Below are 17,038 nucleotides of genomic sequence, written 5' to 3' on the forward strand. Positions count from 1 at the left end.
GAAAGCTAATTAGGTTCAGAAAATTAGAAGATTAAAAACACTTTCTAAGGCTACCATCTGGTATTGAGCAGTGAATGTAATCTGGATAAACAAAGTTGTTTATATATATATATATATATGATATATATATGTGACATCTATATTTAAAATGATCAAGATTGAGATTAGGATGATCTAGAGTATTAAGCTTAGTTAGGAATGGGATATTAGGAATTCATGGCTGGGAAGTTTCATGTAGTCTGTCAGTTGCCATCCATTGCTCTGATGCTCTGTATATTTACCTTCTCTGAAAAGTCCTCATCAAACTGAAAAATATGAATATGCAGATTTTGTCCTGTCCAGAAGATCATTAATGGCTTTCAGTGAAGAAATGGCTTGTGTTCTTCTGATAGAAAAGCCATTGTTATTCTTGATTGGATTGTGAGTGTTTTCAAGCTGAGCTATAGGTGACCACTGTTGTGGGTTCTCCATCATAGCAAGATGTGAATCAGTTGGGAGAGCAAGAGAAGATGGGTTTCTAACAGCAATTTTCCATAGTATTTCTATGTTATCTAGTCACTTCCAAATGCAAAACACTCAATAGTCATCCTCATAACAAATTATTTTATGGACAAAAGAAATGATTAACGTTTATTTGTACTTGAACAATGCAATTGATGAGACATGAACAATTCAGCAAAGCTAGAGTGTCAGCTTTCAGGAAAGGAATTCTGATGTGGGTTAGAAGCTGAATGAAGAAAAGTGAAAAGTTAATGAATTAGTTGGGAGGGGAGGAACAGAAATTTATAGCAAATCTGCAGCAGAAAAAAAAAAAATAGCCTAAATGTTGAATGCTGGAAAAGTGATATAAAACTGGGAGCAGAGCCCTTATAAAGAGATGTACTGAGCAAAGTAGATCAAGAATGCTGATTGCCAAGGCAGTTTAAGGCAGGAAGCACTCATTTTTAATATGAAATGTGAAGTTCTGAAATAAGCTTCAAATCTGAACAAGGGTAGTTTGTCTTTTACTATTAAAAGTAAAGTGTTTGTGCTACACTCTTCCAAAATCCTCTCCCCCAGTGAAGATGCCAGAAAAGGTGTTTTCAGGTGGCTTCTCAGAGCCAGCTTTTGGAGTTTTTCTTGAGGGATGGGGGATTTTTGTTTGTTTGGGTTTGGAGCAGGTTGACTGCCACTAATACTGAATTATACAAGTCGTAGTAGGAAATTTTATTCTAACACCTTATTTTTGCACGGATGGCAGAACTGTAGGCTTCTATTCATAACTTTTCATTTCCTGTTATTTTCACTTTTCTTCGGGGCCTTGATTAAAACTAGTCTGTGCTGGTACTTATCACTTGCCCTGGTCTGTTGTGCTGTGTTCCCTCTTGCTTTCGTAGCCCCTGGAAATTGATTAATTAAACCTTTAGTGCATAAAGTAATAGGAAACGTGATTTGTTTAGTTTATTCATTGCTGTATCATCAGAGACATGTAGGTCTGCGCTGTGTTCAGATAGATAACTTTTATCAGAAATGATCACATTAGCAAGTACAGTCTTAAACAGTGACACTGGAAATTACCTTTGAACACTTGCCATGTCTAATATCAATATTCGAAACTGTGCATGGCCATTTTAATACTTGCCTTTCCCTCTTGCAGACCCCTCTTGTTGTGGGTGCATACACGTAAGCTTACTGTTCATAAACCCCATTGCTCTGCTTCACAGTGCCAGTTCCACAAGCTTTGATTCCCCTTTGGAGTACCATTAATGTAAGTGCCACAGGGCAGACAGCCATGAGAGAAGGGTTGTAAAAACCCTGCCAGTAAAGTCCTGAAGAAATTCAGTGTATTTCCATGGAGCAATGCTACAGGAATCTGATATAAACAGAGCAGACAAAGAATCAGAGTATCTTAGTCTCACCAGTCCATTCATTTTGATTATTTTAAACATCGGTAGGCCCAGTATCACTAGGTCCAGATGTTTAAAAACTGTGTATCAGATCATGAATGAAGTGTCTGAAGGTGTGCCCTGTTTTTCATTCATAGCAGCTGTCAGATATCAGTGCATACTGTAAAGCATGGTCTTCCCATGGGCGATTTCACTGGCCTCTGCTTATTCTCTGCTGCTCTCCAGACCCAGATGAGGCTGTCTCCTATTCATGTTGGTTCTCTCTGCATTTTGGTCTCCACCTACCTTTTGGCTTCTCTTGCTGCAGTTGTTTCCATTCATCTCGGTGTCCTCTCACTTCACCATTTCTCCAGAAGCCATCACAACTCTGACATAATGATGAGCTTTCACCAGGGGGCTGGTCCTGTTGTCATGACATTAGATTTTATGGTGGTATTGAACAGTCTTCAGCCAGATGATGATGTGTATGTGCCTCCCGTATAAATGGATGCATCTCCTGTACTGGCAGCAGCGAAGTAGCCAGGAGATCAGTATACGTTAATGCTGACACCGCGTATGACTAGGCAAATAGACAAAATTAATGTTCTCAGACTAATAGCTCTCGGGTCTATAACTCTTCATTATCTCTCTTGTTACAGTATACAAACCATTTGTGTTCTGTCTGACATTACAGCATAGAAATTTTTATATTCCCTGTAGTACTGTAAAATTGAGTAACCGCTTTTGTTGTTAGTTTACGCGCTGCAGTTGCTGATGGTATGAATTCACTGTCTGCCACCTCCTGCTAAGTCAGCATCCCTAGAAATCACCTCGCCAGGTAATTGCTAGTATCGGTCAGTCTTTGGAGAGGGCAGCCCAGCTGAGCAGAAAGCAACCAGCTGGGCAATGATTAGGCAAGGGCAGTGGTTACACATTCATTGTCACAGCTGAAAAACTCGCCAGCTGTTAGCACTTGCCTAGAAGATTCTCCTGACACCGAGGAATAAAACAGACATCAAAAACTACTGCATAGCCCAGCTAGCTGATCTAAGATCCTTTTTGTGCTACCTCCAGCTGTTGAGACAGTGTGTGAGAGATGCTTAACCAGATGATTGTAATTTTCCTTTCTTGTTGTGGAAGAGTCAGGGCTCCAGCCATTCTGCCTGCCTGGGTTACGTTGCTTGGGGGGAGATAGGGACCACAGAGGAGTGCAAAAAGTTAATTGCAATTTTTTGGAAGTTGGACTGGAAGGTATTTCCTGCTTGCTTCTGGGATTGCAGTGCACAGCTAGAGAGCTCTCTCTGTCACAGGGCTCTCCCTTCACCTTTGCAGGCAGGGTGCTGTCCTGGCAGCTCTGGCCACTGGGCTGGGGTGGGCAAGTTCAGTACCAGTGGCTTAGGCAAACCCGGGATTTTGTTGTTCCTGTCTTCCATCTGTAAAATAGAGGCGCAGCTGATTCATGGTATGGGGAAAACAGAAATGTATTTAATATCCTCAAGGTGTTAGAAAATAAGTAATCAATTTCACTGCTGGTAAAGGCAAGCCCTTACACCAAGGTGCCATACTTTATACCTTTGGGGAGAGGGGTGAAGGAAATCAGGAGGATTTTTTTTCTTTTATTAAAATATTAACTTATCTTTATGTTGAGGTGCATGTGTCACAAAGTATATTTAGAACATACTAATTGTTTGGTTATGAGGCCATCTCTCTGCCTAGTAAATGCTGAAAGCAATTAAGTTTTATTTAGCATTTTGACATATTTTGTGCCATCTTTGGCTCTGTTTCAAGTTAATCTCTTAAATATATTTTGTTTAAAATGAGAAATAAATATTGAGCATGTAAATGAAAACCTGACTCTTTACTGACCCCTTTTCGTTTGTTCCAAGGAGGCTTAGTTGACTTAATTAAATCAAAATATTATTCTGAAGGACTGGTAGTGGCAGATAAGAAATTGACTGAAGGCTTTTACAATGTATAAACAATTTATTAGCAATACCATGATGAGACATTATGTAGCTATAATGACTTTTTATATAAGGAAGGCATTTATTTGCACAGGGGGAAAAAAAAAAAGAGCCTTACATCAAAATAATAATAATTTGGCAAAATAGGATGTGCCCTTGAAGATTTTTCTCACTGGAGAGAATATAATAAAATTGACATACATTATATCTAAGATAGAAATGTCAGACATATTCATAATGCATTGTGTAAACTTGCTTATTTTTTACTAATTCACAACATGTGGCGTCATCTCTATGGCTTTAGCTGGGGATAGAAGATTCATGGACTTTGAGGGATCTCCTTTTCGTGTCACAGTACTGCAGAAGGGTTTTCTTTTTCTTTTTTTTTTTTTTTCATTTTAATCTGCTCAGTAATTATCTTGCAATATTTTATTAAAATGTCATTGCAAATATGGTCTGTCCAAAAAAAGGACCGTTAAAAATAAGTCGTGAGCTAGGAAAATCTTATTTTAGAATTAAAGAATTAAAAATATAACATTACCAAGTCTTAACCTCCAGCCCTACTTCTTGCTATATATATAAAGGTGGAGAGAGTTATAAAATTCTTCTGATACCTGAGAAAGTATTTGAAATCCTGGGGAGATGTGGGCATCTGGCAAGGGCTAACTGTAGGTGAGGTTGGTCTCTCTGGGCTTACTCTGTAAACGGAGAGACTCCATCTTTAGAGTAATCTCCTCTGTGAAGTGATTTAATTCTGTTATCTCCCTGTACTGGTTATCAGGGGAGCCCTGAAGAGATGTATTTCTGCAAATACCCTCCTTGAGCTTGTATTGGTCTCCCATTTCCAGGTCCTCAGTTACGGTCAGTTCTTTGGTCGACATACAATGTCAGTAAGCTAAATTACGCCGTCTTGGATATGACCCATACAGCAGAATCTCATGTTATTATAATTTTAAGGCTAAAACATAGAAAAGCAATCATATTATGTATGCAAAATTGTCAGAGAAATTTCTACTTAATGGCTATATGACCAAATGGCAATTCCAGCTTCCTTCACGGAGGAAAAGCAGGGGAAATTTTTTTCGTTCCCAAAACAGCCAATAATTTTATTTCATTAGTATTTCTAAGGTGTGTATTCTTCGGGTTGAATCTCCAGGAGAAGCATGAAAGCAGAGTTCCTAAGGGAACTCTGAGGGGAAAAAAGGAAAAAAGAGATGCAAAAGCTCTAGGAGAAGATTAGGTCCAACCAATTCCAGTTGTATTCTCCAGGTGGATTCTCTTACACTTCTGGAGGTACCAGGCACAACACATTTTCTCCACGTTAAGTCCCATGACTCTAGGGAATTTAAATCGAGTTTCCTTAGTGCCATGTTCCAATTTCTCTGTCCTAGAGTTTTGCACTTTCACCTACTATCATAATTTGAATAGCTTTTATGCAAAGAAAAGATCAGCATTAGTAAGAAGCCTGAAGGAATTATAGGGAGTTATTTTCGTATTTAATCTTAGAACTTTTAGCTACAGCAATTCTCAACACTTCAAATTGTCATTGCTGGGTTTCTCTTTTTCTGGCCTTTCACCTTTTCTATTGGCCGGTTCTGCAAAAGGATGTTGACTCTTAGATTGTGCTTTTGAGTCCTGCATTAAATATTGAAATTGTGAAGTCTTACTGTGTCTCCAACTTGTGGACTAGTCCTGACACCCTTCAGGAAAGGGTGGAGGATGAAAAATTTTCTGCAGAGGGGTACTCACTAATGACCAGAATTTCATGTGTTTTGACCTGTTGAATTTTTTGTGTGGTTTCCCTGAGGATTTGCTGCTCCTTTCAGGTGAGAATTAGCTGCTGCTTTTTATATATTGGGGATATAATGTAACATTAAAAGAAATCTTGTAAATATTCTCGTGCCTCTGACTTTTGATAAATTAAAAAAAGTTCATGATATTTTTATTTCCTCTGTGATTCCCTCTCCTTGGACGATTTGAATGTTTAGAAGAGCTGCTGTTCTTATACTTTCTGTTCCTGCATACAAAAGGAACAACAGTGGTCTACTGAAAAAATACCAAGTTGAGTTACCAGCGGCCCAGGTCAATCAGGCTTGTATTTCCACAGAGGGAATCACAATAGAATTACAAACACTGTGTTTTAGATTCTATGGCACTCAGTGTTCAGTAATAAAGTTCATAAACTAAATGGGAAATACCATAAAATAGTGATGGTCTTACTTTAATATGCTGTTCTGGCCCAGATTCTCACTTTACATTTCACGTAACTGCATAATACTAGTTATAATAATATAGAAATAAGTCCTTAAATATGTCTTTAATATTTTAAAGAAAAAGATAAATTTGCATTTTATGAGTTTTAAGTATTATAAACAATTTGGTTCTAGACACAATGGATTGAAGTACATTAAAATAGTGTCCTGCAAACTGATTCTATTTTAGCACTGCTCTAAAACTTTAAACCACAAGGTTCATCAATGTGGCTTCTCCGTCTTCCTTCCTGAGGTATAGAAGGAATTTTGTTTCTGTCTCCAATGTCAGTATATGACTGATACTTAGTAAAGGTTGTAGTGAATATCAGCAGAAGAAAAATGAAAAATACTGGGACATTCAACCATTCTGGATTGAAAAGAAGCTGAAAAAAATAACTTTTTAACAGATACTGCTTTGGTTGAGTCCAGTGATCTCCACATAAATTTGTGTAACTTAGACCCAGATCCTTAAGCAGCTGTCTGAAAATCCCCCAAATGGCCTGATCATTCAGGCTCCTTCCTATTGTAGTTTCCTGACATGAGTAATGGGTGACATTGGAAGAAAAACTGTAGGCACTTGTGATGTTGTACATGTTTTTGCTAAAATTTGGAGCGGAAGTAAAATCTTTCACCATAGCTCCAAGCTTACATCTTAAGACTTCAGGAAGACAGCCTATGACTTCAGTAAGACCGCCTGTACATTCATAACTGAAGAGTAAATGAATAACCAGCATGGACTTTATGGCTGAAGAGTAAATAGATACCTAGTCTTGACTTTTTCGACTTTTGGAGAATTTTTTGGTCACCCCAATATTGGTGAAGACCTTGAAAAATGTCTTAGCAGAAGCACAGGATTTGTTGTCTCATGCATGGGCAGAAGTCAGTACTTTAATATGCCCAGTTATAAAGATTTACTGAGCTATTCCACATATTTTCTGCATTTTATTCTGCAGGATACCTTGTGTCATTTGCCTGTCCTTTATAAATGTACTCATTCTGTATAATTTTTGACACAGAAGTCTTTTTTCATTTCAGCATATGCCTTCCTCAACAGCTTCCCTATTGCTCAAGGTCTGTTTTGTTTTACAAATATACAAAATTTAGGAAAATCCCTGAGCAATTTAAAAAAAATAAATAAATAACAGAAACAAACACCCTCTTCTGTTTCCTTTTTTTAAAGCCAAGAGTCTTAAACAAAAAACAATCTACTTTCTCGGATCAGAGAGTACAAAATGTCCCTCAGTCTGTATGCTGAGAGCTTAGTTGAGCATCTCCCAGGTTCTAGTAATGTCTTTTCAGGAGCTCATTATCTGCAGAGCCGTGCGTGCTGGAATCTCGCTTTAAAGTGATGATAAAGTTAAATGGAGCCAGAAGCAATACTGTGGCTGCTGTGTTCACCTATTCGCTTATCTGCTTTGTTCCTTGCAAAGATTAAATATATGAGAGAATATTTGATATCCACAGCTGAGGGGTACATGAAAATTAGCTGAAAACACTGCATTTGAATCCTTGGGTTCTACCATTCTTGAAGAAAACTTGTCAGTTTTGACTTAGAATGCCCATCTGAGACAGATCAAGCAGATATCATTATTTTACAGATTTCCCAGAAATATATTAATGCTTTTTTTTCTAACCAGCTCTCCCAAATGAAACCAATAAAAGCTACATTAAAATTGACATGAGTGCAACATCAAGCTTTCTACTTCTTTTGTATGAAACATAAAGAATGTAAGCTTACTTTCTCAAACCATCTTAAGCAAGAAGAATCTTCCACACACAGTAAAGCTTGCAGTGATGCTTAAGAACAGAGTGTTGCATGCATAAAACGTCTCAATAGCTGTGTTTGGAACTTTTTCTGATTAACAAAACACAGTCCATCAAAATGTTCTGACTGAAGGTGTTGATATCAGCAGAAGTTCTTGTGGAGCACAGGTAGGAACTTAATACATTTTCTGCCACGTTTAGTTGATGCATTGCTGCAGGAGCAACTCAACATTTCCACTTCGAGATTTATTGAGGAATTTAATAGAAAAAAAAAAAGGGGTTTTGCAAGTTGCACCAGGACATGGTAACTTTTCAAGACCTTGAAATAGTTTGCCTTTTTTTCTGGTCAACTTTGTGTACCAGTAGTGTGTTATGCCATATCTTTTAATCTGAGTAATTTGGGATCAAGCTAAAATATTGTCTTCCAGAACTTATCAGTTAGGCAGAATTTGGGCCATCATGGCCCAGAAATGGTGCCTGCTTTTTGGGTGAATACGCCTGCAGACGTAAGCTCTTCAGTCTGTAGATAAGGTTTCCATACCGTTTGTCTGCGGTACTCCCCTTGATCTTATTTTCTGTAATATTTTGATACTTTTATGCCACCATCTGAAAAACTTTTGACCCACAGCAGATTGAAGCACAGACAACTTCCAAGTCAGTGGGTTATGTTTTCTTTGCTTCTATTTTCATCAAATGTAAAACACACTCTATTCATTGTAAGATTGCTCCTAAAACAAGACATTCAAGTCCCACGAAACTTGTGTTCTGTTTCTGTCGTGTAAAAGTTGGATTGTGTGTGTCTGCAGAACCCTGATTTCATTATCTCATTGCTTTTGTCTGCAGATTAGGAGCATTGTTCTCCTTTGGAGTTTTGGGCAGCCATTTGCGTCAGGGGACTTCCGTGTGTCCCAGCCTCTTGTACCTTTAGGGTCAGTGAGGGAAGCCCCACCTGACTGCTTTCCTTTTGCTCAGCCAAGTTCTCCCTCAGTGCGGTGCTCAAGTAAGCTTAGTCACTTTGATGCTCTTTGTGCTCTGGGAAAAAGAAAATCGGCAGCATACCTGCAGGGGAATATTTGGCAGACACTGGGGTAGTTCAGAAATGGGACAATGCAGGAGGTAATATGCTGAGATTTATTTTAGTGGGACCTCAGTGAGTTTCAAAGGTGCCTTCAGCTCAAGGCCAGGCAGCAAAAGGTGTTGGACAGTCTACAGCCACGGCATTTAAGTAGAACACAAACATGTTCTTTTTTTGGCATCTTTATTCTGTTTTTAGTTTCATGACTTGTTTTCATTTGTGTGTGTGTGTGCGACAGAAATTTCAAAACAGTGTTAATATAGCTAGTGGGAAATGACTGGAGTTGTCATTTCTTTATATTGGTAAAACTTTCATTAGAGATATTTGACTTTCTGAAAAAGATATTTGAGTATCGCTGTGGGCTTCCATCATAATGAACTAAGGGTAGGATTTCTTGGTTTTGTTTATTGGGGAGGGGCAATATAAGTAACAATTTAACTCTGGAGGAATACCCCGTTTTCATTGTTCTGTAAGAGCTAACATGATTCTTGTGACTGCTTATGTGCAAAAGTAAAATTAAATTATATGTGTGTGTATGTCAGTGTCTGTAATGCTGTTTACAGCCTTGAAAATAAGGAAGAGACTCAGCACCTACTAAGTGTATTTGTACCTAACATTTGTGCTAATAATGTGCTTCTCTTATATGTCATTATTCGTCCAGATGCTCAGGAAAGCTGCTTTAGTCTTTTTTTTTCTTTTTTTTTTTTTAATATCAGGGGGGTTCTTAACATTCTGAATATTGCTGCTGGAAATTTCAAGAGAAAAAAAAAACACAACTTTTTTATAATGAAACTTCAACAAACTTTTTCTCCTGAATTTCAACCAGCATTAGTTCTAGTGGGGATTTAGCAATAAATGTGCTTTTATCTACTCTCAGCACAAAACCTAAGATTAATTTTACTGTGAAGTGTCTTTAGGTCTTAATTAAAAATGAAGTTACTCATCCTGCTCAGACTGCCCTGACAGACAATGCCTAAATATCCTTCTCCAGTTAATTTTTTGGGTATTAAGAAAGATATACTGCATATACTTTCAATTTAAAACTTGTCTTTCATACATGCAGTATTTTAAGGCAGTAAACACTTGCACTGTAGAAGGATGAGAGCAGTTAGGACAGGAACTTGTTGTGCTAAATACAGAGAAAGCAGGTGAAGTCTGAGATTGTTTTCATTACGATTTATTTAAATGTGATATCATACTGTGAAATAATGATGCAGTGACGTGTAATGTAGCTATACTTGAGCTAAAAGACTGGCATGCTCCCAGAAGTGACCTGACAAGCCTAGGCAGAGCCTGGGTTGAAGTATTTTGAGATCCCGTGGTAAAGTCAGAAGATTGCTGAAAGCATGGTTTCTCACACAGATATTCAATATATTTTAAAGTCATTATCTTCTTTTAATAATAGTATATCTATTAAACATTGTATTTTATTAGTATTGCATAAGATACTTATGTTTTCTGTTTTTCTCTCCCCTACCCCTGCCTAGTGGAATCGGTCGAAATTGGCCATGGGCATCTGGTGGCAGCAGCATTTTGGCAGAATTTGGAACTTTGCATCTGGAGTTCGTACACTTGAGCCACCTGTCTGGAAACCCTGTATTTGCTGAAAAGGTTAGATTGTTCAGTTAAAATCATGTTCTAAAAGATAAATCACATTTTAGGAGACTAATATCTCTAAAGAGAGGTGGGTTTTCAAAATTGTATTTTTCCAATTGGATTTTTGGAGGAGGCATGGGCCGGAAACATCCAGAAACAAACTTACTGAGCAAATTAATTATCTTTTGAAATTTATGAAAATTTGATGATTAAAATTTCTTCTATTGAGAGACAACTAAAGCGAGATGAACGTGTACATGTTAAAAATCCTAGCCTATGCTTCTCTTTCGAAGTGGAATCAAGCTGTAGCTGCAAGGAGCTGGAAATATGTTTATGTAAGCTGCTCCTAAAAGCCTTTAGAGACATTGATTCCATAGTCTCCCAAGACAAGCTGTTCAAGGTCTGGTACACTTGATAAAGAAGAAGAAACTGGAATAAGCTTTGCATGGAGGTACTCAGAACTATTAATTAAGTTAGGTGTAGGACTCTTTTCAGTCTGTATTTAGACAGTAACTGCTAGTAATGTAGCACCAAGATGCAGAAGGCAGTTTGTGTACCACAACAGAAATTCTTTTACTGCTTGATGTAAGCTTATTTCTCTTGTGTCCCAGCAGCTAGTTCAGTTGATCTCTAAGCATACAAGATGTTTAAAATAAAGCTGTCAGTACCTTTTTTTTTTTTTTTTTACTGCTTCTGGTCTGTGTTTGTCATGATCTTCATTCTCCCAAGTTGCTACCTTTGCTTTTTTTGTGAAAATTAAATTTCAGTTTAAATTATTTCATGTGCTCTGCAGTGAATCGTGCTACTGAATGACCCCATCTGCAGAGCATCTGTACTGTAATCGTTTCCCTGGGCCTCTCATTTGTGGCAAGCTCCTTAATCACACTGGTGGAAAGCTCAGGGCTGAATTGGTTCCTGCTGGGCAAGTTGGTTGTATGAAGCTCGGTTCCAGCAGTGTTCTCCTTTCTAGGCAAAACAACCTTACAATTCACTTACGCTTCTCAACTGGGTGATGGGTTTAGTATGGTAATAAAGTTACTGGTTTGGGTGTATGAGAAATAAAATGTTGGAGTAGGTGAGTTTAGTTAAGGCAATTAGCGTCTGCAAATTTCAGAATACTGTGGAGGGACAAAATATTCTGTATGGCAAGACCTTAACTTTAGAGCTTGCTTCTATTGTGTTGTTTCATTACCAACACTTGTCACAGAAACTCCAGTCTTTTTGTAGCTGATGTACATGATGATGTCAGTCTAGAGGATCTTTTTAATAATAACATAATTGCACAGATGCATTCAGATACGTAGTACATGTGCTGAAAAATACTATTTTTTATTTTATTAGGACGCTTGCACATTGAAACTCTTCTACTGATGCTGTTTTATTTTGGGGGAAAAATGCATGAGTGCTCAGTGTTTTGTATCCTTCCAATAGGTAATGAATATTCGAAAAGTTCTAAATCGACTGGATAAACCAGAAGGCCTTTACCCCAACTATTTGAATCCCAGCAGCGGCCAATGGGGCCAACGTAAGTAGATCACTTCTTCGGTACTATGAACTGTCTTATCAGTATGCCGTTTGCAGTTGTTAGCTTCTTTCAGTCATTGTTACATGTTTTATTCATTCCTCATATTATATCCAAGTTCTTATACAATGCAAAAAAAATAATGCACATTAAAATGCAGTAAGTAGAGTTATTATTTTGAAATGTTCTTTTTTAAGGTCTTTCAATATGGCTTATGCAAGTGGGGAAACATCAAACTATGTAGCTTTGGAATGGAATTTGTAGATTATAAAAGCCTTTTATTGAAAAGTCTAAAATGCCCTCAAAAGTAGGTGCTTAAGGAAACATTATTAGCTCATCTGAATCAAATTCCATGTTTTCAGCCTGGTACAGCTCCACTGAAGATTAAAAAACTTTTTCCAGTTAATACCAACTGTGATTTCTGTTGAAGTTTAATACTAACAACTAAGGAAGCAAACTAGACAGAACTGTCATGGTATTAATACTCTTGGAACCACTATTGGAGACACCAAAATTAGAAGGCAAAGTATATAAAAAAATGCTTGAAGTATTTGAACTTCTCAGCTCAGAAACTCAGGCTCAAGCTCAAGACCGAGCCTGTTCTTGTTATACATTGCCTTCTCTGATTTTTATTCCGGGTTCAAAGCCTAAGCAGTGTGCAAAAACATGTCTGGAGACCATACTTCTTTCTCCACTCTTCCCATTTAATTGCAGTCCACAACCATCCCATTCATGTTTCCACTTTCAATGTTTCGATGTTCTCTTAAGAAAACAAGCAAGATAAGCTGGCTTAATCTTACAAGAAAGAGGTAGATGAGATGGTTTCTTTGATTATCAGTATTAGAGGTGGTGGGACCACAGAAGACAGGGAAAGGACTGGAGAAATTCTTTAATATAACAATTTGTCTGGTATGCAGCTAAGATGAAGTGAGGTTCTGAATTCTTCATGGGACTGGCTGCTGTCTGTATAAAGATAATTTTTGCATAGGCAAAGAACAAGCTTTTTAATTGAACAAAATATATTTTTGAATGTTTTTGTGTCACTCTGTGAACTAAAAAGATGTACAGAGAGGTTGTGATGCTCATTTGTATTGTTCCATCAAGACAAAGGCCATTTCCCTTTGTGCATTAGAAGTATTCCTTTTGTTTTGGAAAGCCTCATAGTTTGCTACTCTGTGAGGCTTGTTTGAGGTCATTCTGCCACTGGCCTGTGGCAGCTCAGTGTGTGTAAGTGCCTGACTCCAGCTGGCACATTTGTACAAACTCTCTGGTGTCTGTGCCCACTTGTTGCACATGCTGGTTTAGCATGGCTTTGTAGAACACTACAGCTTCCCATTGATCCTAAAGCAGTAGGTACCAGGTTTGGTTAGAAGGCCACCTCAGTGTTTGTGAGCCTGCGTTCAGCCAGCTTTAGCTACCTTGGCTTCCTTCCTTGGCTTCAGTCAGCCTCAGAAACTCAGCTTTTTGGTGGTAGCCTAGACAACAACTTTCCTAACTTGTATCCAATTCCCTTTTTTAGTGCAATAGTACTGAGAGCTCAAATAAGTGAGGCTGAACTGGGACATCCTGCGCCTGGCATTCAGCTTAGTTACACAGTCACACAGTTACCCTTGTGGTGGGCTGACTGACAGTAGATCTTGCTAGTAGCTGACACCATTAGTGGCTCTGCCTTGTTTATTTTAAGGCAGTCAAATACTGATGCTGCCTTGTGGCCTTTGACATTTCCGTATTTTTAAAGTAATTGTGTCTTATGTACTTATCTTTCACACTAAATGCCAGTTTCTGTTGGTTTGAACAGTAAAGATTACAGTGTATACTGCCTTTGTTTTCCGTGTAGTATTGATGTAGAAATTAGCTTTCTGCACGTGCAAATCATGAACACAATTGTTGATGTGGGTCAGTCCCTAGCATGCTGAACAGTAAAAGCAAATTTAATCTTTACTTGTTGCATCTCTTCCAATTCAATTGTCTCTGTTTGAAGACATTGATTTTTTTTTTTCCATAGTAGGAGATCAGAACATAAAAGTTGAATGGTGTTTTATTCGAGATTGCTTTTCTAGTCTGTTTTCAGTTGATTACACCAGGAAAAGAAAGCCTAGCCCCATAACTAGTTCAAGACAGAAGTATTCCCATTCAAGCGTCAAGTGGGGAAGGGGAAGTAGTTTCTGAACATTTCTTCTTTAGCAATGCTGTAACTATGAAGGACACTGCTGGATCACTGCCACTGTTCCTGTAAATTCATTTAGCCCTTGTTATTTTGACAGTAAACTGACAGTGATTTGCTGCAGCATGCGTCAATTGGATTTGTCTACTGCAATAATGTATATAATAACAGGGCTTATTATTGATGAAACTGTGCTTCTGCTATTTAGTTTGCAAATGTCAGAGGTTTCTATGGTAATTTATTTAGGAAACCGTAAAGGTCATTTAAATGCTGCTGTTCAAAGATCAGCCCTCCATCATAGAAAATGTTCTCATTTTTTTAAGAAGCCTCTTTTCCTTTTGGATCATGAACATTTAATTAAATAAATGGTATATTCTTTGCAGAAATTTAATATATCTCATTCAAAAGAATAAGGGGAAAAAAACTGTTGATAATCCAGGTTTGATGGCACAATGTATCTGTTAGGCAAAAGGATGGGATACATTTGGAAAAAGAAATTATTTTTTGTATGTCACCGGCTCGAGGAGGAAAAAACACTGTTAATAAAGTTTGAAATGGAAAAAGGTCTATCTTCTGCAGATGTATGGCTTTCCTATTCAGTAGGCAAAAGGAAGTATTCCATGAAGAGAAGATACTAAGGAGTTTAAAAATAAATAGATTCTCTGTGTTCTGAATTCCACCAACAGAGGCATAACTGAAGTTAAGATCAGTGAGTTGATGAGAAACTTGAGGTTGGCACCACTAACCTTCCTGCTGCTTGCTTTGTAAGCCTGGATTACCCCAAACGAGTTCTGCTTTTCTCATGCCCAGAACTTTGTGGTATGACTCAACATCTTGCTGCACAATATATGTATGCACATCTCCATCCTGGATGTCTTGGATGGTATTGTCAAACCCCTTCCATGCTGTAAAATTGACAGATATAAATGAATAGGCCTGGTAAAGCATTTTGAAATCCTTTCACTGAAGACTCAATATATGCCAAGTCCCTTAATGTTACCAGGCAGGATCAACTTCAAGAAGAAAACCTGGAGTTCTTAGTTTAACGGAGCTTAGAGGTTGTAGTGTTTTACACATTTAGGAGATAAAATGCTGAAATCATACGATAACCCATTAGAATTTGGCCAAGTATCTTCTCAGCTCCTGGACAGCAAGTTGGTGCCACCTTGTGCAGGTAGCTAAGACCATCGGTAATTCCTACGTGGCTGGTGCAATGACATTGAATGACATTGAATGGTGCAATGACATTGACTTGATTGCAGTGCCAAGTCCTAGATGTGTGCAACTGAATAATCACAGCATTTGTAGTACCACATTTTTTCATATAGTAAGCACGGGACAGAATAAATCAATGCAACAGCAATAATCTTCTGTAGATCTATCAAAGTCTTTTTTTTTTTTTTTTTTTTTGCCTCTAGAACTATTGCTGACTTCTGAGACCAGCTGGATGTTCAAAAAATACTATAAAATTAACAATAAAGTAAATTCATCTTTGTAGTAGTGAGCTTAAAACATTTTGATTTTTCTATGAGTTTACTTAAATGGAGCACTAGTGAATAAAGAACAAATAAAAACGATACCTGCATATTAAAAGGGGAAAGCATTTATCTAATTACAGAGTACTTTCTACTTTTTTCTTGTTTTTAAGATAAAAAATAACTTAGGTTAATGTGTTTTTGTATGACATTGACTATAAACATGAATTAGATATTAAACATACAAGTTCTTGTTTCTTTTCTATGAACTCCTGAGACACTGTGTGGATGTTAAATAAGTATGGTGTATTAGCCTGATGAAAAAGCCAGCAATTAAAGAAATAATTTTCTTTATATACCAGCTGGAGTGTTTTTGAGGTTGCAGGCTTACACTTATTACAAGACTGCTACAGGGAGAGATGTTTAAATGTATTAAATCTACCACTGTGTCATACTGTAATTGTATTTTATTGTCCATGCTGGAGATGAAATTGCTGTTGAACTTCTTTATTCCTTTTTTAGATCACGTCTCCATTGGAGGGCTTGGGGATAGCTTTTATGAATATTTGCTCAAGGCATGGCTGATGTCGGACAAGACAGATGAAGAAGGCAAGAAAATGTATTATGATGCTGTTCAGGTAAATGAGATATTTAAATCTTCCTTGCCATAATAATCTAATCTCTAATAATTCTAACAATATGAGGGATTTATGTGTTTGCCACCACAGAGTGCTTTTTTGTTTTTAAAGAATTAGTTGTATTTTTAAAAGCCTTCATCAAATATAAATGCTAAATGAATACAGATACTGTGAGAAGGGGGAGAGTCTTGAATTACAGTTAATTTTTTTCAACTGAAATACAGTCAATCTTCTCTAATACTGGAGGGAAAGTGCATAAAATATGCACAAAAATGCATTTACAAGTAGCTCTCATATGAAAGCTCAATTTTGCCCTCAGTTTTCTCTATATCAACTCTTTTTGCCTTCTTTCTTATAATCAGAAGGCAGTTACTCTCTTGTATTTCAACCTAGTATTTCATCCATTGCAGTGTTTTGACTGTGGTCAAAACAGGAATCAATACATTATGGCAGATAATTTACCCCCCAAAAAATTATTTGTTACACAGGGACTCTTTGTTACAAGAGGCATACATTTGTCAGACTCTGAAACAGCCAATTATTCAAATTAGACACAAGAGTAAGTTTTCAAAAATCAGAATTGTTCCAATTTATATTTTTATGTTTTGTTTTATTTATGATCCTTCTGGTTCGCAATTTTCTTTGTTATTGGTGGTGTTTCCTTAATGTACAGTTTGGGGAGAACTAATGGCTTTGTGACACTGGATTGAGACTTGTGAAGTA

At 37.4% G+C, this 17,038-nt stretch overlaps 1 protein-coding gene across 1 annotated transcript in view; it reads left to right on the forward strand.

Annotated features, from left to right (window-relative positions):
• MAN1A1 (mannosidase alpha class 1A member 1) overlaps positions 1 to 17,038 on the forward strand; it is a 138,894-nt gene that overhangs the window by 99,961 nt on the left and 21,895 nt on the right. Inside the window, exons 6-8 of the mRNA XM_038176451.2 lie at positions 10,408 to 10,531; positions 11,948 to 12,041; positions 16,200 to 16,315. Coding sequence (XP_038032379.2) covers positions 10,408 to 10,531; positions 11,948 to 12,041; positions 16,200 to 16,315 — 334 coding nt within the window. The remainder of the gene's footprint in view (positions 1 to 10,407; positions 10,532 to 11,947; positions 12,042 to 16,199; positions 16,316 to 17,038) is intronic.

This window comes from Anas platyrhynchos, chromosome 3 (assembly GCF_047663525.1).
Source record: "Anas platyrhynchos isolate ZD024472 breed Pekin duck chromosome 3, IASCAAS_PekinDuck_T2T, whole genome shotgun sequence".
Lineage (NCBI taxonomy): Eukaryota > Metazoa > Chordata > Aves > Anseriformes > Anatidae > Anas > Anas platyrhynchos.